This window comes from Pinus tabuliformis, chromosome 6 (genome assembly GCF_031772625.1).
Source record: "Pinus tabuliformis cultivar Carrire ecotype Pingquan chromosome 6, CPIR1, whole genome shotgun sequence".
Lineage (NCBI taxonomy): Eukaryota > Viridiplantae > Streptophyta > Pinopsida > Pinales > Pinaceae > Pinus > Pinus tabuliformis.
The window spans coordinates 1233504930-1233531332 of NC_142292.1; the positions used below are offsets into that span (position 1 = coordinate 1233504930).

The following is a 26403-nucleotide window of genomic DNA, read 5'->3' on the forward strand; positions in this document are numbered from 1 at the left end:
ACAAAGTACCCAACTGTCGTCACTTGAGCCTCCAACCAGGTTTCCAAAGCACAATTATTTATGTTGTTGTTAATGTTATCAATCTACAATACAAACTAAAATGACTCTTCAAAACTTTCCACATGTAATCCACTTGGCTGACAATTGTGTAATACATGTCACGAAGAGCCTTTACCATACTTCCCAATGCCTCATCATTGACACTTGTAAACATAAAGGGTTTCACAATTTAAAAAATATTTATTTATTTAATTAAAATTTTAATTAAAAAACGCTAGTAATTAAGTATAAAAATGAAAAAAACCTATCTTTACTTTTTTTTTCATCGATTAATCAAAATTCAGTCGTATAATATACAAAAATTCACAATTAACCACCAAATTTTTATTAAATAGTAAATAAATAAAAAAATATAAAAAAAACTATCTATAAAATTTTTCCTCCCCTTAATGAAATCCACCATGGAGACCAAAGTTTTACCCAAAATATGAATTAGGCAATGAAAATATTGACACCACATAAACCTTTTGAAGAGGTGTTAAACTAAATCTTTCCATCGGTTTAAAAATGGAACACGCTCAGAAAAGGTAATGGGGACCCTTACAAGGAGCTAAACTCTTCCCAGTCGTTAGATGTGTTGGCAAAAAATAATTTATAATAATCAGCGTGACTTGCACGGCCAGTCGTCCTCCTATCCCGTTTACGTTGGGACTATTCTGGATTTTTCTGGTGCTTCCATTCATTATTTTCTTTAGTTTTCTGGCGTTTCCATTTATTATTTCAGACTTTCTTTTCTTTCTGTCGAGGAATAGGAGGAAGACAAGCGTGGGATTACCGTCTGCTAGGCATGGCGTATATCGAGAATGGTAACATTCACGCCCTGCGTAATTGTCTGTATATCTCTGCATATCTGGGTTTTTCTGGGAATACATCAGCAGTTTTCTGTGTTTCCTGGGTTAAATTCGAAAAGGATATTGAATTCTTCTCTGTCATCGAATTAAAGAAATGTGTATGAATTACATGGTTTTTGGTCTTTTGGAGATCCGATCGCCGCTACGATCCCGCTAACTGGGTTCCTGTTTTCGTGACGATCTTTTTCTTCCATGAATTTGAATTGTTTTGGTACATAGACGGGATTTATGACTTTGAATTGTCACGATCTGGGGATAAATACCTTGGTTTTGAACCAGTTTAGAAATTGTTGTTGTGGCTGCTTCTCCCTTCTATTTAGGCCGTTTTCTTCTATAGGGTGCTTGTACAAACCCTTATTGAATTCAAGCAAAGCCCTTAGATGTTTGGGCAAAGTTTCAGTTTGCTTTTTAATGAGACAAAATACTTCTTGTACTTATTATCACTTTGACGTTTGAAACAACCCCTGTTTCAGCAACTAACCAAGATCCCTTAGACAATTGGGGTGAAATGTTTGTTGTAAATGAAATTATTTTGCACACTATGGGAATTTTTCTGGCAGCTTTCTCGTACTAAAGATGCCTATCTTTTCTCACGAGTTTATGGAAGCATATTGTTTGTTGAATAAAAAAATGCCTCGCTAATGATAAACTCCTTCCCTGCCAGTGGCACTGGCGGGCTGAAGAGTATGCTTTCCAGGGGAGAGTTTTAGATTGTATTCTGGCTTGTATATGTATCTTTCTAAAACATAATGAAATATGTTTTATTTTGTGAGAAAAATTTAGCAATAAGCTAACAGATGTTTTAATGAATACGCGTGCATGTTCATTTCATTTGCAGTCCTTTTGGTTTTCCATTTTTATATATTATATGTAGTCAATTGCAGAAATAGATTAGCATAATATGATAGGATATGGTTACGTGTACGCATTAGGTTTGACTTCAAATGGAGGTTCAAATATCGAACAAGCTTTGGAGATATGTTAACCTCGTAAATTAGGCAATTGAATGGTGATCACTATGTTGAATCTATCCATTAGACGAAAAGAAAAAGATTAGACGTATCTTCTGTGTCAGGAAATTCTTTGCTATTTTGTAGGCACAGTTGAACATTAATATATGTAGATATATTTATGATATATAAGATCTGCAAACAATGGCAACATATATAATTTTAATTCGAGGATACAATGAGTCGGTACATATTTAAGAAGCCTTTTGCGATATGATAGTTTAGGCCAAACAATGAAATTGGGCAACAGACGCAAAATATGAGAGGTAAGATAAAATAAGATCAGATAATCTCATTAATGTCCAAAAAGTTACCACAAAATTTGGTCATGGCGACTAAAAGGTAATCTTGTGCAAATGCAATGTGGGATTGCAAAAGCAACTTCTATAACAATGTGGAAAGAAAGAAGCTAAAGGAGGTAAGAACTAGGCTAAGAGGGATAAAGTTATAAACTAATAGTGCAACAGAAACAACAATATAAGATAATGTGGACGATATGATACAATTATAGCTATCAAGACTTAATATTTTGTATCTATACCACAGAGGGAGTGGTGATGCCAAAACATGTTGGTTTTGATGGTGGTTGAGATGTGGGCTCACTATGAGAGTCAGCGATCACTATGAATCAGGCGATTTCATGGCAGATGGTATCTCTTGTGAGTGACTAGGAATGAGTGCACTCAGTTGTACGACCTTGGGGAGAGCGGGGAGAAGCTTTGGTCTCCCACCATCCAAGGTAGAGGGAAAGAAACTTTATCGGGAGGTTGTTCAATAACTCAAGAGAAGCCTAGTTGCGGGTCTATGTCAATTTGGTATGCCTGTCAGTTTGGTTACTATGCATAATTTCTATCCTAGAGTGATTGCTCTTCATGTGTTTTCATGATAAGTATAACACTAAAGCGTGCTAGGCCTTTTCCTGTTGCTTGTTGCCTTGATCTAATGGGTTAACTTAGAAGTAAGAAGTAATCCTCTTTAGAGTTTCCGGCCAAGATGGGTAGTCAACCACCGCGATTTGTGTTTGAGCACCTCTCCCATGAAGACTGCAAGGCATCTTTAATCGGAGTAGTGGAAGAAAGTGGAGGAGCCACTGAGTCTTGGTAAAGGTGGTAGTAATGACTTCTGATATTGTAGTAAAGAGGGCATCTGCAGATTTGATGCTTTTTTTTTTCTTTGGCAAAATTGATTGGTCATGTTTGGTTATGATAGATGATGATCAATCTCTCTCCAAAGTTTGTGGGAGCTCACTTGAAATTGTCCTAGGGAAATCCTAAGAGCATTCATCTAGTGTTTTTGTGTGCATGATGCCATCCTGTAACTCCAAGACTTGTGATATATAGAAGACATCTTCAGGTTGATGCTCTTCAACAGTGTAGTTTAGGTGCCCTAGATGTCTTCTCAAATGGTTTGTTTTAGTTCCTACTTAGATGACAAGAGTGGGCTTGACACATCTACAGATCACTTGAAAGGGGCTAGATGGCTGGGGAGATGCATGCCTTTTGGAGAAGTTGACACGCCTCTAAGTACCACACACAAGGATGCTTTGAGGTGCTCGTTGATGTGATGGCCTCATAATAACAAATTGATAGGTAGGGATACCCATCTCTGTGGGATGCAGAGTCCCTATAAGTGTGAACTTTATGCAATAAGGAAACAAAATAGAACTAACCGCAAGATAAAAAGTGTGAGCTCTTAGCTTTGTCTTCTCTCTTGACATTTACGTTATTCAAATACTACATTTCAAGTACAAGTAAATATTGGACTATAACATGCACTTTGATCACTAATGTTCTATGGAGTAACAAGTTCTTAACTTCTTCCCATGGAAAATGAGAGGTTTGCACGTGGTTATCATGCTTTTATTTTATATTAATGGAACAATATGTAGTAATTTAGAAAGCATGTTGCGAAAATAACAGAGGAGTGAAAATTGGGTTAATTAATTACAATCCTCTAAGCCTAAATTTTGATTAATGCACACATCATATAAAAGTAACACCAATGCCATTATAAAATTAGTGTTATAAAGTCCTAATTTTTTTCGAAGGGCAAGCAATTTTGATAAACTGCCCACAAAAAAGCTTAGAAGACTGCAATAAAACAGGACCAAACGTCTGCTAACTCAGGTACTGGGAACAACCATGGCTGCAGAAGTTGGTGGCTCATCATTTTCTTTCATGGGCCAACCAATATCCTTGGGAGGTTCATCTGGCTGTAGGGGGCTCCATCTTGTTTCCACCTCTTGCTGCGGTCACTTTCCTTCTAGGATGGCTCGTGGGATAAACGGGAACATATTGTTGTTGGCTTGGTGCTGGGATTCGTCTTTACAATCAGGGGCCAACTGTGCCTTCCCTCGTTGCATGCTAGGTCAACTTGGTGGCCACATGGTTGACCTGATTCTTGACCTGAGTGGCTGAGCCTGTATCTGCAAGGAGAAGTTGGTGGTTACAATCACTTTGTGATTATCAATGAAATCTAAATCCTTGGGACTTCATCTTGTTTCCCCATCTTGGGAGCCCCATCTTGTTTCCACTTCTTGCTGCGGTTGCTGACCTTCTAGGATGGGGAGATGGATACACAGGAATAGATATTGTTGGGTTGGTGCTGAGATTTGCCTCTATGATCAGGTGGCTAACTCTACCTGCATCCGCAAGGATAATTTGGTGGTTACAACCACTTTGTGAATAACAGTGAATTCTATAATGGCATGCTTGATCCCATCTTATGAAAAGGTGTCATTATGACATTTTCAGGGGTCAAAGTAGAATATACTCAAACAAAATGCCAAGAGTTACTTGAGTTAAAACTCCATGTATGCTTGTCTCCAGGTCTGGTAAACTTCAGTAAAAGGTACTGTTGATAAATGGTTTGAAGGGGACTTAGTATAGTTGCAGGTTACTGATTTCTATTAAGCTGTTTGGTGTACATTCACTGAGTAGCCAACTCAGGCGTTGTACATGTCAGACTGAAACCTGTATAATAACAAGGTGTTGAAGCTATCTATCAACACACACTTCCTTGCCATTCTCTAATTCTTCTTCCAAGTGTCTAACTGCTTGTCTAATGACTAACAACATCTATAGTTCATAGGTTCTGTCCTATATGGGTCAGTGGTTGGAACTTGGAAGTTACACATTTTTGGAGTCACCATATCTACTAAAAAATGCATAAGATATTCAAAATTTACCATATACATATATATCCATTTACAGCAGTATAAATCCAAACCTTTAGACGCCAAATATCCAATAATTTTTCATGTAAGGGTGAATCTAGAAAAATGGCATCGGGTGTGATACATTAATGAAATGAAATACACAAACATCATGGCTCTAAGTAGCCTCTAGAGTCCAAAAACATCATGCTACAATAAAGACATACATATCGTCAAAATCATCCCATATATGGGATTCTCATCATTAGAAGCACTCCCTGCCTCCTTTAGCCTTGCCGTGATCGTCCAAGGACATCAATATTAGTGCTGTGCTACTTATGGATCTGCCTATCCAAAAGTCAATACCCTCCACTTCTGATGAATTGGCTAATCCAAGTGTTAAAATATGTTAGAAAGCTTAACATGCCTAATTTCTCGAGTGAAGGGTACGTGTTTACTAAGGTCATGACAAATTAGTTCAATCAACACAACAAACATTGAGGTACATAGAGGTGATGGTGGTCTTGATTAAATGCCAATTCCATACCCTCAGAAATCTAGTCTTGAGATGTTTCAATGTTGCTAGTCTTGACATGTTGAAATGTTGAAATTGTGAATTTACTGAATTTTGAATAAGGATCTGGAATTCTACTTTTTCCTTATGAAGTTCAATGATGTTGGAATCACTGTCAAACATTCTAGAATTATACATGGCAATGTTCAAAATTTAAGTGAAAGTATGGCAAAGGAAACATAAAGGAGCACTGTTATTACTTTAAGAACTTAATATGACAATCTATTACAAATTTTGCTTTTATTTCGTGGTTGGATATTAGTTTGGGTTGAAATGACATATTAGGGCAATTGGTATGTTGGGGTGTTTAGGTGTGGATTGGTTTGGATTAGCATGCTAGTTTGCTTTAAGATCTTGACTTAAAAAAAGATGGAAGATTTGTACTTGGATCAGTTTCCATGCAAGTTAGTTGGGTATACACCTTGTGCTCTATGCAGAGAGGTTAAGATTTTTAAGCCTATATGCTAGATGATGAAGGAAAGACAAGAGAATCTATCAAGAAGCTAGCCATAATAAATTAGATGCCTGAAATGATGAATCTTTGGAGAAAAGCACTCTTCTAGGGCCAAGAGAAGCAAATGATAAATAGATCAAGATATTTGAATTTTGTATCATGTTTGGCTGAAAAGGTGAACTACTCTAGAATAGCAGATGATTGTTAGAAGAATAACCCCAAAGATATATTATCCACATTTTAGGGATGAGATGATGGAGGGTCATCATATTGAAAACAGAGTGGCTTGATCCATCCTCATGTCAATACTAGTGCAACTTAGTCAACTTGATAACAAGGTTAGTGTCGAGTTGATTGAGTGAAGCAATAGAGATGATAGGGGTCATCATCTCTAATAAAGGGTGGAGGCATGATCTCTTTCTAACCTAATAAGTGACATCCATTCGTTGGTATTCTTATTGATTGCAACAATAATGCTATATGAAGAAGGTGAGTCTATGATTTAGACTGGCGTAAGGGAGCCAACAAGTTGTTGATGTGACATGTATTTAATTTAGTTATATATTTCCAACTATAAATATGAAGAAGGTGAGCCTACGATTTAGACTGGCACAGGGAGTGATTATGATAGCCATAGATCCAAGTTGTTGATGTGACATGCATTTGATTTAGTTATATATTTCCAACTATAAATACCTGACACTAACAGGAAGGAGGCATTCACAATCAATCATATGCTTTGATCATATAAATATCTTTAACCAATCTTTAGATATTTGACAATTTTATGCATTGAATTAGATCTGGATTGCATTCGTCAGGTCTTGTATGTTAGAATTATTGATCATATCTCAAGTTAGGTTCATAACTTTCATTTTAGAAATAGAGTTAGATTCTTCAATTTTGTTAGAAGAATCTTGGACTTTAAAATCCTTGTCTTGCAAATTGAATAAGCTCTTAAAAGCCTTTAAGATTGACGGTGATGACTTTGTAAATTATAAATGTATTAATGTCATTTGTAGTTTTCTATGCTTTTTGTTTTCTTTTTGTGTTGGGTGACACTATCTTGTCTAATCTTTTTTGTCATTGACTTATTGTGTGACAAAAATTGAAATAGGCAATTCATTCAGAGTAGAGTCCAAAAAGGGCTTTGACTTGCCTTATTTTGTACTAGAACCTAGTCTTCAGCATTACCAGATATCATTCTTTCTATGACAGCTGTGGAATGATGGTGTTTGAAGCTGACATCCCAATGATTAAAATATCATATCTATCATTGTCAATATAGTCTTCTTCTTCACCCATGTTTTTAGGTTGTTGTTCCTTTTTATCACCAATACTCTATAGTTACCTTTTGTGTCAAATATATTGATGAAAGCTATATTGAAGTGCCCCCTCATATCCTTGCTTTTGAAGTCCTCTTTAGGTAGGGGTGCCTTTGAATTGCCTTTGGGAGTGTGCTCCATGATCTAAATTACCCAAAGCATGCTTCAACAAAGAATAGGACACTCTGGGTTTCTATTGAAAGTGATCCTAGAATTATTTTTCCCAAGCGCTCTTGAAGTGATTCCACAACATATTTGAAGGCTCCTTAAGTGAACTTACACTTGCCGTTAAAAAATCAAAATTCCCTCAAAGTGTTCTTGTGCTCAGTGAATGCTCCCATATAATTTTTTTTTTCAAAATTTTTATTGCATGTGGGGCCCCCCATGGGAATGTCCCAATAGACATCAAAACTCATTGCTATGGTTTATGGATGAATAAAAATCTTATTTCACTCCATTCAGTCTCATTCCATCAATCATTTTACTCGTCTTTGCCAAGGGTTTGAGTGGGATTCTTGTTATTTGTTGAGGAGTGGATTTGTGAGAGCTTGGAGATCGCCGTAGTGACATTCAACCTCTCTTAGGGAGTTGAAGAGGTAAGCTTTAAGTTTGTTTTTTTTAATCCCTTTGTGTTGTATGTTTTTGATGGTGAATGTTCTCATCTCCTAGTCTTTCTTATTGCTTGTCCTTCATACTATTAAAGGTTTCTCGAAAAGCATGATGGGTCTGGTGTGTATGCTTTTGCTTTTTGTTATGATGGTGTTGACGAGAAACACTAGTGATGAGGAAGAAGAGGAGAATCTTCATGGTGAATGTCCCAGGCTGTGGAGAGGAGAAAGAAGTTGAAGGATATGATGATGCTAAAAGGATGTCGAAAATAAAAACAAATATAGTTTAACAACCTTGTGGCAGTATGTGGCAAAGCATGAGGGAGGGAAAGGAGGTGGAACCACTAAATTTACATGCTCCCATTGTAAGATAGCTTTTATATGTTCATATACCCATCCGAGGAAGCATCTTTGTGGGTTATTTTCAGGTGATGAAACCAAGCATCTACAAATTGCAACCTATGCCAAATTACCAAAGGAAGATAGACAAACAAGAATTGGAAGCACAAAATAAACAAAAATAACCAAAGGTTCATTTTGATGCTCCATGTAGCATGTTTGGTGGTCAATCCCCATTCCCCTATGCTAGTGGATCCTTGCCCTACATGGCATATAACAATAGCAGATTTTCTTGACCATAATAGCAAGGACAAATGTGGATGCAAAAATGTGCAGGTTTCTTTATGTATGTGCCATGCCATTCAATGTTCTGCATTCAGCCTATTGACATGATATTGTTAATGCCCAAAAAGATTCCCTTAAAGGAGAAAATCAGTGCCTGCAGGTGTGGTTAGGAGAAAATCACACATGGATCTGGAGGATTAGAAATGGTATATAACAGCATTAGACAATTTAGTTTACGATGAGGTTGAATGTGATCAAGTAAGAGGTGAATTGAGTTTATAATTGTAAGTCAATGCCTTGGAGTCTGCCAGTTTTCATGCAGTTAAAGATTAAAATAGAATAGAAATTAGAATCCTGTAGAATGGTGGAGCACGTATGGAGGTTCCGACTTCTACCACAGAATTGAATAAATTGGCTGGGAGAAAGCCACTGGTTGTGAATGACACTTCTGCAGATAGGTGTTGGGGTATCTATAGTGAAGAGAAATAACTCGAATGTAAATCGGGCAGAAAGCTTGGTTAATGTGCACCACAACTTGAGGTTGTTGTCCCATTCTTATGAGGTGGCGAAGAATGATAGAACATGTACAGCTTGGAACAACAATTTAGAGGAGGATGATTTGGATGATGGAGACATTGTATTAGAGATCTTGGATGCTGAACTTTGGCTAATGGAGCTCATAGTGTTGATCATGCAGCAGAGCTACCATCTCCATCCACTACCATTGTTGGCACTAGCAGGATTCCGAATGTAAAAGCGTTAGCTTCACAACTTCCACTGATGTGTGGGGGCTGTCTACCTTGTCCCAGGTGTTTCACAACCGCTTCCTACAGGAAAAGAAATTTGAAGTTGCTTGTGGCAAGCTGCAAGAGGACACTTTAGTAGATAGGAGAATTACTTGTCTTTTTGAGTTTAGGTTCTAGAACTTGGAATCATTGGTCTTTATTATGGCATACATTGTCAATGTTATATGATAGCCTTAGTTTGAACTGTTGATCATGATGATGCGACCATGTTTCATTTCATGATTGATGCTATTTGTTACAGTTTATTGATGAAAATGTTATTTGTTGAAACTTGAAACAGTGAAGGTTGATGTCATTGTTGATTAATTGATGACAATGTAGTAAGTTATAACTGCTAGATGGTTGAGGATTTAATGATTATTGTTCATCTACCATGGATTACATTTGCAGCTTCTTTTAAATGTAGTAATTTTCTACATGTAATGCAAAATCTATGTTATATTTTTTGCAACGAATTTGACATACTGCATGCTTTTTTGGAATATGGCATCAAAATATATTAAGACATATATGATATAAAAGTGCTCGCAAGAGAAAGTCTTTTGAAAATTGGCACTTCCACTTTGCACTTGGCTTCCGCTCCCAACACCCTTGTTTTTTGACTTTGACTGCAAAGTTCAAACAACATAGTTCTTGCCATAAAGCTTGTGTGTATTCAATTTTACACCAATTCCTTGAACAATTCCGGCCATATAATATAAATTCCCAAGGAAGTGACTGATAATAAACTCTGGAAAATATTTCTAAGGTACACAAAATCAGGACATATGATGGGCACAATATCGCCCTCTATAACAATATTGGACATAAAATAAGCTTTCCAAAAGTTCTACTGGACATGAAATCAGCCCTCCAATAGATTGTTGGGTATCAAACTCAGCATTTTGTAACATCAGAAGGTCCATTAGAACACGGCTCAGCGCCTGGTTAAACCTTTGCGACTCAAAGTCAGACACTGATAACTTAACATTAGTATTCTCCAACGTAAAGTCAGACATCAGTGTCTTATCACTGGCCTTCAGAAACACAAAACTAGCTTTTATGGCAATTGGTTGAGCATGAAAACCAAGACAGTCATCAAAACCCGATTATTGGGCCTGTAAAATGTAGGTTTTAAGCTCAAACACTTGGAAACTCAGTTGTGATGCTAAAAAATTCTCTATCCTGCAACATATAATGATTTTCTTATGTTTCTGAGCAGGTTTGGTGTTCTCCAACTGTTGGTCTGGACTCTGCACCGCCCCCGTCCCAGCCTGAAATTCACCTTCTTGACAAGCCTAGCCTTGATGATGACTTTGATACCATTGTTGGATTATATCAGAGCATACATGCATAGGATAAAGCTCCAGATTGAAAAAAGAATCTCCCTCAATTTCATGATTTCCTATTGAACAAGATGCATATATATATATATCTTTTAACTGGAATGAGTATAGTTTATATTAAAAAAGTCGCGCCCATTCGCAACAAAATCGGGTCTTTACATTGATTTATCACTGCTTCAACAAGCTGATAAAAATTTCTTGGTCCATCTAGACTATTGCAGTAGCTATGTCTATCCTGCTTACAAAAATTTCCCATTTTGGGATGGCTACAACTATAACTTTGATAGAATTGAAATAAGAGATAGATACATTTACAGTTCATCGTTTTGATAAAACAAAAACAAAACCGATGCAGAGATGGTCAGATATCCATAGGGGCTGGGCTGTTTAGATCCAGTCTCGGGGAGGCCTCTTCTGAGTCTTTGGAATTCTCTTGGTCTGTCACACCCTCCACATTTGCCTCCAAACCACCCTCTTTTGCATCCACTTTGAGCTTCAAATTTTCCAGCTGATGACGCAGTGCGTCCTCAAGTTGCTTGATACATTCCTTTTTCTCAATTTCCCTTTCTTGCATGGTCATATTCTCATGCATTTGCTGATGCATGTTGCGTTGGAGTTTTGACAATGCTTCCCGCAGGTCCCAATGATCTTGAACATAAGTGAGATAGGAGGGTTTGTATCTGCCACCTTGCACTGAGGAACTGGCTCTCAGCCCACCAGACCTTGGCTTGTGGCTTCCCCACATGCCCAACCAAGAACTGTCTTTAGAACCCTGCATGTTGGCTTCCAAAACCGCACTTTTTATCGATCTCTAGAAATTGGCACTGTTTTCCCCGATCTCCCATAGCCAGGCACCCTCTCGCGCCCACAACAAACTACATTGCTCCTCGGCGAGAATGCATTGTCCAACCTCACTCCGACTCCAATTCTCCTCCCTCTTCTAGAGAGAATTACTAACCCACCCGGTGTCCCAAATCCAGTCCGACTGCAAACACTCTAGACAACCCAAGCCCAACACTTGCAACCTTCCAATTATGCTAAGAATTTCTTGATTTTTCTTCAAAACCTCAGACAGACAAACCTTCCTTCCCTCATTATGACTCTTCACAACATAACGCCCAACCTCTGTGACACAAAAACTAATACACAGCAGCCTTGGCTCTAGCCACTAGGGTTTCGTAGAGGCCACCGTCCCACTCTCAAACCTTAGAACATACAAAATCCACATATTTGTTTGCACTTTATACTTGCTATTTGACTTGAAGGTGATGTAGAGATGAGCGAGGAGATTGCTGCAATCAAGATCCCATGAGTACTCCATCATAAATCCACCCTCCATTAATTTCCCACCAAGCTCCTGATCTTTATCAGTCATTCCCACAATTCTCCCACGAACGAGCCCAACTTCACTGAGGTCTTGAATTAAATTTTGCTCCGTAAAACTCAAATCCTTGCAGGCACCCGAGGTGTTGCGCCACCCAATTCTCCAAGAACTAGGGCCGAAACGATGAGGCCGCACGCTGTGACTTATTCTTGAAATAGGTGTGGTACAAAATTTCCATGGGACGCCACATTTCGAGTGAGTCTGGGTGTCTGGCTTGCCACGAGTCCGCATGGCTGGCAGGAGCTTGTAGAGGGTGATGTGACAGGGGGAGGAGGAGCCTAGGGCAGAGGTTATAACACAAAGGTGGAGGTTAGAAAGGGGAGGGGCCACAGGGAAGGGGGAAGGGGAGGGAAATGAGGAAGGGGAGGGGGAATGGGAGAAAGGGGAAGGGAGGCGGGGGGGATGGGGGAAAGGATAGGAAGGGGGAGGATGGGGGGGAAGATGACAGGAGAGAGCTAGGGGGAGAAGGGTGGGGCTTCATTTCATTATGGAATGATAGTTGCAACTTTTCCACCTCCATATCTATCCACTGAGGCTTTATTTCTAGCCTACATATGATACTCTTCAATTTATTAAGGAATTTTTGTCATGCTCATGACATCGTTGATTACACATTTTTCCTCCTCTAGATGGCTTGCCTTATTGGCTTGTCTGTCAGCATCATGATTATTTCCCCTCAAGACATGATAGAAAGTCACCGGTCGAAAGCAATGATTAAGTTCTGGGCTCTCATAATGATTTGATTCAGGTTAGAGATCTTAGCATTTGAAGTGTTAATAATATGCCTTATAACTATCATGGAGTCTCCTAACACCTGAATCTTTTTTATCCCATTTCTATGTGTTAGGATTAGTCCCAGTGGCATTCCATAAGCTTCAGCTTGGTTATTGGTCTTTTGGCATAGCCCCCAAGCATAACTAAATTCAATGATTCCTTCGGGATTAATGAGAATCCCTCCCTCTCCTGCCACCCCATCAAGATGCATATATATATATATATATATAACTAACAAGATTGTTTTAGAATTTGTGACTGAAGATAAAAATATGTCCTCAGAAACAGTCCTGTCATAAAATAGCATTTAAGTTTTCTAGGTTTACTTGCATGTACAGAACCTTTAACATCTGTTTTTTTTAAAGCACATAAACAACAACTAATTTTATTCTGATCTCTACACAAATAGACATTAAATATTTTAACACCTTGGATGTTCTTTTTTGTTTCTGTAACTCTCTTCGTGACCATATTGAGGTTATTGAGTTCTGCTAAAGTATTGCCTTGTGCGGAAGGGACAGTTTGCACCAAATGTTATATTATACAAGATATAGATCATTTTAATTTGCTAAGTTGGAACCTGAATTGTAAAAAGGTCTGATTTGTGCCTTTTAGCTTTTGTTAGACAGATTTTGACGGTCACTTAACATTCACTTTTATATTATTTTTTTCTGAATCACTAAAGTTGGGATGATAATTTGGATTCTAGTGGGGCCTTTAATCGATTATGTCCAAGATCACTAACCTGGACTGGATGTTTGATTGCCATCAGGGACAGTGAAAGCAAAGCGTTCTATGTGGAGGTTGAGTTTTATTGTTGAACTCTTTTGGGCTGTAGTGAATCTCATAGCAAATTTCATTAGAACAATGTTCTCGGTAGGTGTCAACTTCTTGTTTCTTTATTTCTTTATTTGCTATTTTCTTTGCATTCACCAATGAAACGGGCAATTCCCTCGTGAATGTAGCTAATGAAAGAGGGAAAAAGGGGAAACAAAAGTGTGATCTCTGAACGTCTATAGGATGCATCCTAAAGAATACATATATTTTTTGTTTGAATTCCGTGGATAAATTTTAGAGTGAACTGTTCTTATCACATAAGTAGATATGTAGAACCAAGAAGGAAAGAAAACATATCAGTGCGTTTGATTTTGCAAGTGGAAAGTATTTGACATAATTAGAAAAGATAACTATGAAAAGTCAATATTATTGAGGCCTTTGATCCCCATGGCTCAGTAAAATCTATTTTAGTCTTTTGAGTATAGGGAAGGGAGAATCATCAGCAAGTTGATTACATCAGGTTAATTGGTCTTTTATTAGCAGTATTAGTGTTATCTTAAATTCAAGTGTGTATTTGGCTGATTCTCACATCCAGGAAAATCAATTTTAGATTTTTGTTTGCAGGATAGACCACACTCTTGTGAGTGTCATCTTATGAAAGTCGCAAGTTTAATTGATATAATGGAAATACTGCATTCTCGGAACTGTTTTGGAAAATGAATATATGGCGGGGAAGGTGCCGGGGATTGCACCCCGGTTACTCTTTCAAGTTTCCTCGTTTATGACTAATCTATCCAAAGATAGTATGATTTAGGAAATGGCTTTACATATGAACGCACATAGAAGATGTAGAAATGAACTTCTAATGGGCCTTCTCAGAAGTTCAAGTTTGTTTTGGCTGCCGTACTTTTATCAGTATGTTCATCTTAAATAATGATGAGATGTATCAAAATGAAAAACCCTTATTTTAATTGCTGTTTGCCAAGGACACGATGTCATGTTTTGGGTTGTGTCATTTTGTTCAATTTGTTGTGTAGATGGAGGCAACAGAGTCATATAAGAAGAAGTCTGGATCTCGTGGTGGTGGCTGGGATAGTGGTCCTGGAGGGGGTGGAGGTTCTGGTGGGGGCCCCTATGGAAGTGGTCCTCGTCGACCACCTCGTGGCTTGGATAATGTTCGAGGGATCGATCACAGTGAGTCTTTTAACTGCAGTAAATTTATTTGGTAATCTCGCTCAAAAGCTTTAATGATGAATCTAACACTAAAATTGAATTTTACAGATTCTGCTCCTGCTTGTGGCTCCTGTTGTGGAGGCTAACTCTGTGTCAGTTTTGGGGTTGAGCATGGGAGTGGCATCTGTTAGGGCATAGTCAATGCACATTAAAACAAATCTGCTTGTGTAGATTTTGGAAGTTTTATTCTACAGTATACCTGAAATATCTATGATTGCAGTGTCAAGCGCTGCTATTTGATTATGATAGCCATTCTATTTGAGACTGCTATTATGCATGTTCAATGCTAAACTTGTTATTGATAATATGGAGTGATGCTTAGCTGTACCTTAATCTTTAATTGATCTAGTTTCTGAAAAACATTGGTTGATAAGATGTATTGTTTCTTGATTGAAAGCAGCGGTAAACAAATTGCCCTTATACTTCTTATTTAGCATGTGAACTGGTTTGTAAATATCTCCTAGCTGTATAATAGTCTATGCGAAAGTTTGCTTATGTGCTCGGTCAAAGGTGACGATGCAAATTTTTTCTCCAGTTCTGTATGTGCGAGGCATCCTAACATGTAGGATCTTGCATATACCGTCAATCCTGATTCAATTCTTTCTTGAAACCCAAATATAATCCCTGGTAGAAGTTCAGGAGTAATGATCTGCCCTTTGTTGCTAAGTTGCATTGCATCTGGTTAAGAAGGGAATGCAAATTACAAGTCAGTAGTTTGAATGAAGTAGAATGTTTAATAATCAGTTTGTGTTAATGCTTTCTGTGGAGCAGGAAGTGTAAGGTCAAAAATTGGAAGGTGTGGTAATAGTGGAATGTTAAGGCACATGAAATTGCAAATATTTTTTGGGTATTAGGTTAAATGCCATTGGGAACACTCCAAAAGATGCTTCACCCATTTTTCACAGTAACGGTTAGGTGTTTGTATTAAAAGAGCGTCGTGGACAAACTGCACTGAAAGGGGAGGTAAGCATGAAGACAAATTGAAAGCAAGCATGAAGGCCTTTCCCTTCAGTATTGTGTTACAAATTTTCCATTCAAAACATAATTAGAAGTTTTGTCCAATAGTGGTTGCAGAATCACATGGGTATTATTGAATCTTTTGCTCTTTTCCTTGTGCCGAGCAAAGCGTTGTAACAGAGTAAATTTTTTATATTGACATATCTATTTAAGTCATTAAATTTATTTCACACTTGCTTTTCCTGGTAAAATGGAGAATGTCAAGCATCCACATAAAATAAAATGACTTCATTGACAAATGACAATACATCTTAAAAATTATATCACACTAGCCAAAAACTAGTGTATAAAAGCAAGAAATAAAAAATTAATTTAGCTAAAAAAAGTATTGATGTTCACAACCACGTGTTGTTGAGTTTTCATGCTCTATAGCCACAGTAGTAGAGACAGTAGAGTGGTCAAGCGAGGCTCCGACAGCTTGTATAGGTTACGGCAACAATATGGTCTAGCTATTCATTCTATTAGGTCGAGGAGATGCCTTTACTGTAGGTGGGGAGATTGAGTTGTGTTACTATCCACTCTATTGGACGTTGGAAAGATGTAATGGCTAAGGTCATTTGTTCTCGCTCCCCCTTAAAATTGTCACGAGGTCTTAGACCGAGAATATTCTCACCAGTAATAATAACAATGTTTGATCCCAAATTTTTTTATTTTGCTGCCGTGGATTTTTATTTTAACAGTTCCATGGTAGGGTTAAGTAGGTCACTTTTCCTTGCTTTAGTTTTTTTTCAAAGGTCAAGAGGCAATAATGGTCTTTGACAATGATAGCGCGGGAGGGATGCACCAACCATGCATATGTACATGCACGTGTTTGAAAGATACTTACAAATGTAGTGGATAGAGAGGGATGCATATTCTTATCAGCTGTAATTTAAATCGGTAAAAACACTTTTTCTTTTCTTTCATGCTTTTTTAAAGCTTTCTTAAACTAAAAAAACACTTCATTTTATTAAACTGAAATCAGATTACATAATATTAAAATATCTTAATGTTTTTTTAAAGCTTTCTTAAACTAAAAAAACAACTGAAATCAGATTACATAATATCAAATTTCTTAAAGATGGTGTGCTACACTGAAAATCGGATCAATGAAAAAAGTTAATGTCTTTTGTCCCAAATGTCTGTACACTAATTAGATAAAAAAGTTTACTGACCAAGGGTTCATTATGCAAGACATTATGTCATAATATTACAATATTAATAAATTGCAAGTAAAGTTGAAAATTGAAACCATCAAAAAGACATGGAAATATCAATGGTGCATAGAGTGTCTCCATTGATTGCAGGTGTAGGATTTGATTTATTACAGGGTTGTTTCTCAATGCAAGCTAGTTCTTCTTACTTTTTCACCTGAAACCCTTAATTACTTGTTTGATTAAAAAATGTAAAATATATTACAAGATTTTAATATATTTTAGGTAAATTTTGAAAGACAATTATTTATTAATTTTAAGTTATGTTATTTTAAAATATAAAATCACCGAGGTTTGTTGTACATTCCATGAGAAATATACATATATGGTTAATATTATTAACATCACTTGCAAAAATTGAATTGAACCTAGGCAGTGAGGATTCTATTCCTTTCTCCCAGCCATTTGGAATAACCCCAATTGATATATATATATATATATAATTTTTTGTTTATTTGTTTGTTTAGTTAAGACTAACCTAAGCACCCATGGGAGTTTTGAACTGGTAATATATAAATTTTTATTTAAATATATGTACAGTTTTATTCAAAATAATAAAAATAAAAGTAAATTGTAACATATTAATTTAAAAAAATGAATTAGGAATGTCATTTTTTTATCGATCAAAAGTTTCTATTAATTCGTCAAAATGTTATAAGTTCTCCAAAATTCTTTGTTCTTCTTGCCTCATTTTGATTAGATTTATTGGCCAAAAGAACAACACAACAACTATTTGCAAAATGCCAAATGCTTCTCGAAACTGAGAAGTGGAAAGACCAAAATGCCCAAAAGACTCCGAAGATAAAAACACAACCCACACGTATCAATGAAAAGGAGGATGTATCAATGAAAAGGAGGATGATCTAGACCATTATTCGAAGAGTTTGGATGTCCAAGTTCTCCATGAACATGAAATTCAACATGAGTTAGATGCCCCTCCAGATGCTCCATATGTTCAACTAGTGTCTTTTGGTGTTGTCAGAGTGACATTAGTCGATCTCACATGTTCCATTCATTGCGTTGCAAGGCATTCATGAAGTTTATCATTTCATTGCAATCATTGTGCTTATTTTGACTTGGCTGTTCCAGGGGTGCTTTGACTTATTGCATTTGTGCTTCGAGGGAATCTAAAGAGGTAGGGAGAATGACATGATTGGGCGGTTGATCAGGGTTATATGGGCCACCACCTCATCAAGCTCTGTATCATGGACCCCTTATCCCTTCATTGCGACTGCTTCACCACCATGTTTTGCCCCTTGCCCCCACGATCCAATCCCTCTTCTCACTCTACCCATTTGTCTAAACATCATCGCCACCCTTCCCGACCACTGAACCTAGCTCCAAGTCTCCTTTGCTGCACCACAAATCGAGTAATTCACCACCCTCTGGTACTTAACTATAAAATTCTAGGGTTGCAAGTTTCGCACCACCTTTGTGGGTGACTACCTCTAGCAAGGGCCCTCGCTTAGCCTTATTTCCTTCCTCTCACTGAAAAACCACCTTGACTTTCTTTTAACAATTTTGCCACTCGCCACCCATTTGGGTTCTTGGTACCTAGGGACACCTCATCAACCCCAATTTGTTGGGAACCTGCTCCCAACAACAACCCTTATGCAAAAATATACCATAAAAAAAGATGGGGACATCACATTGGATATCATACCCCCCTCTATTGTCGGTCACAAAGACAAGGCCTTGAGGACTCCGATCCTCCTCCCCCTCCAAATTTACTAACCCCAAATTCTAGATAAAAACAACAAAACCACCAACGCTACTACAATATGCGTGGCCAACTTGAAAGCCTAGGTTGCCTTTAGCAAGGAGTGGATAAATCTAAAGACCAAAGCAATTGCTAAACACGTCCCCCTAGAAATGATGCAAAATCACACTATGAAAGATGAGATACACATTTGGTGGACTTACCAGGGTGTTTGAATGCAAAAACTAGCTCTGTGACACTACTCACATAAACCAATTGTGTGAATTTGGCTCTTGCATCCCTCTATCCCTTCCACAACATAGCCTCAAGTTATCTTCCTCTCCAGGGTCCTAGACTTGTCACTGGTAGCCTCCAACAATAATCCTTCCTTACAAACATCAACTTGTATCGTTGAGAGCCACGCGCAAATAAGTTTGCCTAGGTTGGCCCACTTGCATAAACACTTTGTTCTCTCTGCCACCTTCACAATTGCCCATGCCAAGAATTGCTAACAATATCCACTCACCTACCTTTGCACATATAATTTAACTCCATTCATCACGAAACTACCATGTTGTGTTTGCATGTATGGCACATGCCATTTGTACCTAGGTTCAGTTCTCAAGGAGGAGGTAGTGCACGCTGTCATTCCCCTCATCATTCCTTTCATCCATCTCCATCGGGGTTACTTTTTCCCTCTCAATGATGCTACTCAATTGCTTTGTCCAGTTATTGGGGTTTCGCTGTGTCTAGATTTGCATGGTTTCTAGCTTAGGACACTGACTACCCCAATTGGCCAACAAATCTCGAGCTTTAGTCCTTGCTCTTCTAGAGTGTGTTGTTATGACTTATGGAAAGGAGAGAACCAGTGATTGGATTATGTTTATCAATATATCAATGCGCCAACTCTTAACTACCTTTCGAATTGGGGATCCATTGATCAATTTCTTGACCACATTTATAGCTAGTTGCGAGTCTCCACCCACTTATAACTTGGTGTAACTTGCTTCATGCGCTAGGGATAAGCCTATTTCTTTGGCCTTAAATTCAACCACATTGTTGTTGTTGTGACAACAATATCCATCAAAGAAATGAAGTAGATTACCTTGGTCATCGTGGAATAGGCCTATATACCCGATCGATTCTAGGTTTCCTTTGATTGCCTCTCGAAGTTGAGCTTAATAAATCCTTGGGGAGGGAAGGAAACAAAATTCAAAGATGAGATAGTATCATTGGATCAAAAAGTGTTCTCCATTATAGGAGACCTCCAATAATTGTCAAATGCAGGGTTCCTCGACTTCCACTTTCCAATCCTCTTCAACCCATTTCTCTGCTAGAATCGATTCTTTAATATTAAGCTTTGTAGTCTACTAGATATAATCTTTTGAACCCTTTGTATCTTTAAATATTATTTGATTTTGTTCTTTCTAGACATTCAATAGGAGTCTAAAACCAATCCTTAGGCCCCATTGACAATCAGACTTTTGAATGGTGTAGGGTGCCAAGATTTAATAGTCTTCGTCATACTGACAAGAAATCGGTCGAGGTGACCAAAAAGGCTATTGATCCTGGTCCAAAGGTTCTCCATGTTCATACAACTGTTAAGTAGATGTTCACAACTTTCCTCATGATGCTAATAGATAAGGCATCATGATGGGCCAACATATCCTTTTTTTCGCAAGAGATCCCATGTTAGCAGTGTCTGCTTTCTAATTAACCATAAGAAACTTGCCACCTTTGGCTAGAGCTTTCCTTTCCAAACCTTGCTCCAAAAAGGCTCCTTAGTGAGTTCTAAATGATTTTCCATAATACCATAAGCCTCTTTGATAGTGAACATACATTGGGATTGACGTCCCCATCTCAACTTGTCTCCTCTTACTACTTGATTTTTTTGTGTTTTAGTTGGGTATTTAAGATCTGCCATTCTTGGGAGAACCACCCCTCATTCCAGTGCTCTTGCATCTTCCACTTTTTCCATTGATTATGATATGATGTATTTGTTTAGAAATCAATGACCACTATCGCTCCCATCCCCGTGGTGTATTATTTTATATTCCTAATCTCTTTCTTGCTCTCCAACCTTGGCAGTTGTTGCTAGGATTCTTCTCAAAATTTCACTGTTGCACCATCTCTAATTTCCTAGAACGTGTGCTCATATATGAGATATTTGTTCCATTGCAAGATTCCATATTGATGATCCCAATGGATATTCTTCCTACCTCACCTTCTCCACCTATGTGCTAACCAAGATATATTTCTTTGTCCATATTCATTTCCATAACTCTTGACCTCCCTGTAACCATCTCTACCATAGCTTGGTGCCCATAGTTTTATTGATAATTTTTGGGTCCCTTAAGCTTAGATCGCCTCCTCATTTTGACAAATACACTTTCTCCTAGGACACGAGGGTCCACTTCTGGGTTTGTTGCACCCCCTTCCATAAGAATTTGCGAAAGCAAGAGACAATGTCCTTGTATACTCCTTTTGGTGCTCGAAGCACAAATAATTGGTAGATCAAGAGCACTTGTAGAACAATCTTAAGTAAGGTAATGTGACAGGGTAGGTTCAATGCTCTAAATATCCAATTTCCCAACTTCTTAGAAATATTCTCTTTGATCTTTGTCCAATAGGAAACCCACAAAGAGTTAGCCACAAGGGGGATACCAAGATATTTCACTGGCAGGGATCTAATTTGAACACGAAGATTTCTCACAAGATTCCTTTGCACCAGCGTGTTTGTGTTAAAAAAGAACATACTAGATTTCTCACCGTTGATCCTCATGCTAGAGGCCTTTTGAAAATCCGAGAGGATATGTTCTAAAGCTTTGATCTCCTAAATAGTTGGTTCCGCAAATAACATGATGTCATCCATGAACTATTGATGGGTGATGGGAAAGTATTGACCCCATAGTCTTAAGCCTTTGCAAAGACTTTGATCAAATGCAACCTTGATATATCTCCCTAGACCTTCTACGATAAGAATAAAGAGAAATGGTGAGAGGGTATCCCCCTACCGGAGACCCCTTGACACTCTAAAGGTACGAGAGGGTGATCCATTCACCAAAATGGAGAAAAAAGGGGTAGAGATTAGAGAGTGGATCTAATGTATCCAATTAGAAGAAAATCCGAAGGCCACGGATATTCTAAGCAAGTAGCTATGGTTTAACCTGTCATAGCCCTTGGAGAGATCAAGTTTGATGACCATCCTTGGCTTCTTTCTCTTCCTGAGAGAATGAACAACCTCATGGACTATGATATTCCCATCCAGGATCTGTCTACCCTCCACAAAGCCAGTTTGTCCCAGTGCTATGAGGTTCTTTAGCAAAGGTTCGAGTCTTCTCACTATAACCAAGGAGATAATCTTATAGATTACATTGCATAAAGAAATGCGTCTAAAACCATTGGAAGAACAAGAGTTGTTGGTCTTGGGGATTAAAGTAATAAAGGTAGCATCAAGGCTAGACCATACCTGATAGAGGTGCCTCAATTCTTCCACCATCGCATGAACATCCAGTTGTCGATGAATGGCTGAAAAGCTTTGAATAAATTAGAAGTGAAGCCATCAAGGCTGGGTGCTTTATTGCTAGGAATTTTTTTTACACTTCCTCCACCTAATTTGCAATGGAAGGAGAACATTTTGTTGAGGATGACATTTTGTTGAGGGCTTATCAATTGTAGCCCTATGCCTCAAGATCCTCGAGATGGCCTCTTCTTTATTCAACTTATCCTTTAAAAGGAGATCTTTATAATAAGAGAGAAATTCTTCCTCTATGTATTCATTCTCGATTAACCTAGATCCATCTCTTGAATCCAGAGAGAAGATCTTGTTATGTTGTCTGGGATTTATTAAAGCTTTATGGAAGAATATCATATTTTTATCGCCCTCCTGCAACCATTGAATACGTGATATTTTGCAGCAATGAATTTCCTCTTGTTTCCTTCTTGTCTTAACGCTATGAATCAATTTCTCTTCCTCTTCAACAAAAAGTCCGACCTTCCTTAATAATAATAGCCTAAATTTCCTCCATGTGTTCCGCTAGTTTACGCTTCTCTGGAAAAATATTACCAAATTCCTCTCCATTCCAATGTTTAATTCGAAGTTTTAATTCTTTTAATTTAATCTAAAATGCTTGCATTTGACTATCTCCTTATCTCGAAATCTCCACCACACTTCCAACTTTGACAACAAATCTTTATTTTGAGCTAAACATTCTCAAATCTGAATGGCCTATTATGAGGCAAATAAATTTATAGCCTAACATGTCAGTGATCAGACCCATGCTGGGAAAAATGGCTACTTCCCAAATAGATATGTAGCCATCAATGATCCAGAGAGGAAAAATTGGACGCCATGTCATTTGTTCCATGTTTACAATCCGTTGACTCTGTCCACATCGACCATCCTTGGCTCCTGGATCTATTCCTATAATAACATCGCTGCCGATTCCAACCTCTCTATCCCACCTTTCTTTTCCTCGAGACTCTGGATCAAGTTGAAGTATCGTCCGAGAATCCAACAACCCCCCTGAAGATATTTCCGGAAGTCCCACAATTCTTTAAGAAAACCTTCTTTTCTCCCTAGGATTGAGGGCCCATAAATTGCCGATAGCCACACTACTTCCTCAGAACCTAAGCATTTGAAAAGTTTAGTCAAGATATTAGAACTGACAATCCAATTCTAGAATGAGATCCAACGAGGATCTTAGATCATCGCGAGACCCCAACACTACCCCTCGAGTCTAATGCCACAATTACGCTTCCCTTTCAACATCTACCCATGATGTCTGCTAGCTTCGAGCCCGATACTTTTGTTTCTTGAAGTAATACGATCTCTGGTCTCTCTTTCTTAATAATGGATCTCAAATATATTTGTTTACCCATACTATTTAGCCCTCTAACATTCCAAGAGACTATTTTCATGGTGCACTGGTAGATAATTGGAGAAGATACTCCGTAATCCTATTAACTTGGCTTGAGTTCAATAGGAATTCCCCTGCTTCCCACATAATTTCTCTTAACAAAGTCTTTTGCCCCTTCCTATTCCAATCATTTGTGGTTTATTCTTTGGATTTATGCAATTCAGACGACCTCTTCTTTGCTACATGCGACGATGGGGGACCTTCGTCCGGATGGATATATGTAGGAAGTGTTGAAGTTGTTCAATCAATATTTCTTTTGCCTCTGTACGTGCCCAACTGCGAAGAACTCAATCATTCTCTCTTCATCTACATTTAGATTTTCCTGTCGATCTTCCGCCCTGAGCTTATCTCCTAGAATTAAGGTCGTGATGGCCAATACTTTGAGATCAGAGTTATTGATCGATTCATCCATTGGCTTGCGTTTCGATTGTTTATCCCTTTTCAATCCCATTGGATCCTCCACGTCCATAGGCCATTCTAATGTTTTGTCTCCCTCTTGCTTCATGGCTTCACTGACAAGGTTCTCCTGATTCAGAATCGCGAACAAATTTATATCAGGGTCCACTTGGTTAGCAGCCCCCCCTTTGTCTTGCCAGGGTTTTCCCTGCTTAGGCCAATTTGATCTCCCTTTCTTTTCTGAAACTCTTGAAAGTTTTGTTTTGTTTTGTTTTTTTCTTTTTTTTTTGGGATGATTTTTGCAATTTTACAGTTTGTATTTTAGATTATTATTAGTGGACAATCCCTTATCAAGTGCCCATATTCATAGCATTGATGCAACTTAAAAGAGACATGCTCATAGTCTAGAGGTTTTGTACCTATTTCATCATAGTATTTAAGATCTATCGATTTTTATAGGGGCTTTGAAATATTCATGTATACACAAATGTTGGCATAAGAGGGATGCCTTCTCTTTTTCGTAATATCCGATATTTTTACAAATTCCCCAATGACATTGCCCATTCCCTCCAAGATATTTGGCTCCTATAAGTCATCCAATAGAGAGAAAAGCTGAACCCAAATTGGAACTGCTAGAAATTTCTCTCTCTTGATTGTAACATTCCTCCTAGAATCTCATAAAAAGACCTGCATTATTCATGAAGTAGGGGCCATTTTCAAAGGCTTTCTTCTTGTTTTCCAGATCATGAAAAATAACAATGAAAAAAACCCTTGGTCCTCAAACTCAGCTCCACTAATCTGTTTGGTTGCCATTTTAGATATATCCACTTTACAGTATCCTATTCCTTGGACAAAATTCCCATGAACTTGCATATTAGTGCATGCTCCTTCATAAACTACCTAGATTTCTCTAACCCATTGTGACAAATTTAGGATTTGAGGTTTCCGGCATTTCCCTTTTTGGCTGGCTTTCCATTGAGCCCTTCATTTCCTTTGGATGAACTTGTTGCACCATTTGGCTTCTTTAATGAACTGGTTGCTACGTTGTGATAAGAGGGGGTTTCCCCTTCCCAAGGGGCCATTCATGGAGCGGATCAGTCTATTTGGCTTATTGGCTATACCTTGATCTAAACATGTTAGCGCTAAAACTCCTACCCACGCCTCCATATATAGGATGTCGTATTCAGAAATCTTGAAACCCTAGTCGCAAAAGTCCACTACCTCTCACCAACAACAAAAAATTACTACTATTATGAATATAAAATTAAATAAAACAAAATTTTCATTAATGCAAAAATGGGTGAATTTAGTTGTCTTATTGCGCCAGAGGTGCTTTATAGCCCAATATAGGGGGATATGTATAGGTGTAAATATTTGTAAACACAAAATATAGGGGAGATGTAGTGTCTGTAAATGAGCAACATTTAAATGTTGACTCAATTAATAATAAAAAGTTAAAATTAATAAAAGTAATAAAATTCAAGTTGTTATATTGTAATTTTGTTTTATAGCGTAACTTAGTCCTTTCACTTCAAGTTGGAAATTATGATTTGGAAAATAGTGTAAATAATTATAATTTACATAGGTCAATAATAAATTAATAGTGATCGATAGAAAAATCATCCTATATTCTTTCTTTGGCAGAAATTATGTGAAAAACTTGCATAAATTTTGGTGGATAGTAGTCACTACAGCTTTACTCCTACATAAGTGTTGAGAAAAACATAAATAATGGTGGGAAGTAACTCATGATTAGGGGTTAAATTTGACGTCTGTATACCCGTATTTGGCCTTTTTACACGTAAAATACTTTCTAGTTCCAAATCTCCACATCATGTGTAACTTGTCAATAATTTTTAAGAACGTCAATATGATGGGCATATTTAAAAATGAAATTTTATTATTATTTAATTTTTTTTATTTAACCTTGCGAATGGAGAGTGAATCATTGTGAATAGTGATTCATTAACATTATTAATATCTAATTTAATAATCCACCCATATCGCAATTTCCCAAGTGACCACTATCCGGATTCTGGACTAACTCATAAATATCAATTTCTAATTTTCAATAGGTAAATGGTATGGTATTATTGGTAATTAATTCCCAGCTACCCACTGCCGAGTTATGTTACTAATTTATGGTGATTCGTTTGCAAGTTGCAACTTCCAATTCGTATCAAATTCTAATCAACAACAATCTGTAAGTTATTCATTGTT

The 26403-nt window shown here is 37.6% G+C and overlaps 1 protein-coding gene across 1 annotated transcript; it reads left to right on the top strand.

Annotated features, from left to right (window-relative positions):
• The first annotated feature begins 672 nt into the window (after positions 1–672).
• Positions 673–15299, top strand: LOC149263149 (glycine-rich protein). The gene is made up of 4 exons (XM_089425827.1): positions 673–866; positions 13722–13825; positions 14764–14920; positions 15008–15299. Exons 1-4 carry the CDS (start codon positions 848–850, stop codon positions 15043–15045), a joined length of 318 nt encoding a protein of 105 aa, XP_089281953.1. The 5' UTR covers positions 673–847; the 3' UTR covers positions 15046–15299.
• The last annotated feature ends 11104 nt before the right edge of the window (positions 15300–26403 follow it).

Bases quoted from the DNA above. Each gene is read 5' to 3' on its own strand.
- LOC149263149 (XM_089425827.1), top strand. The intron at 13,826-14,763 runs GTAGGTGTCAAC...TTTGTTGTGTAG, and splicing joins TCATTAGAACAATGTTCTCG to ATGGAGGCAACAGAGTCATA. The intron at 14,921-15,007 runs GTGAGTCTTTTA...TGAATTTTACAG, and splicing joins TGTTCGAGGGATCGATCACA to ATTCTGCTCCTGCTTGTGGC.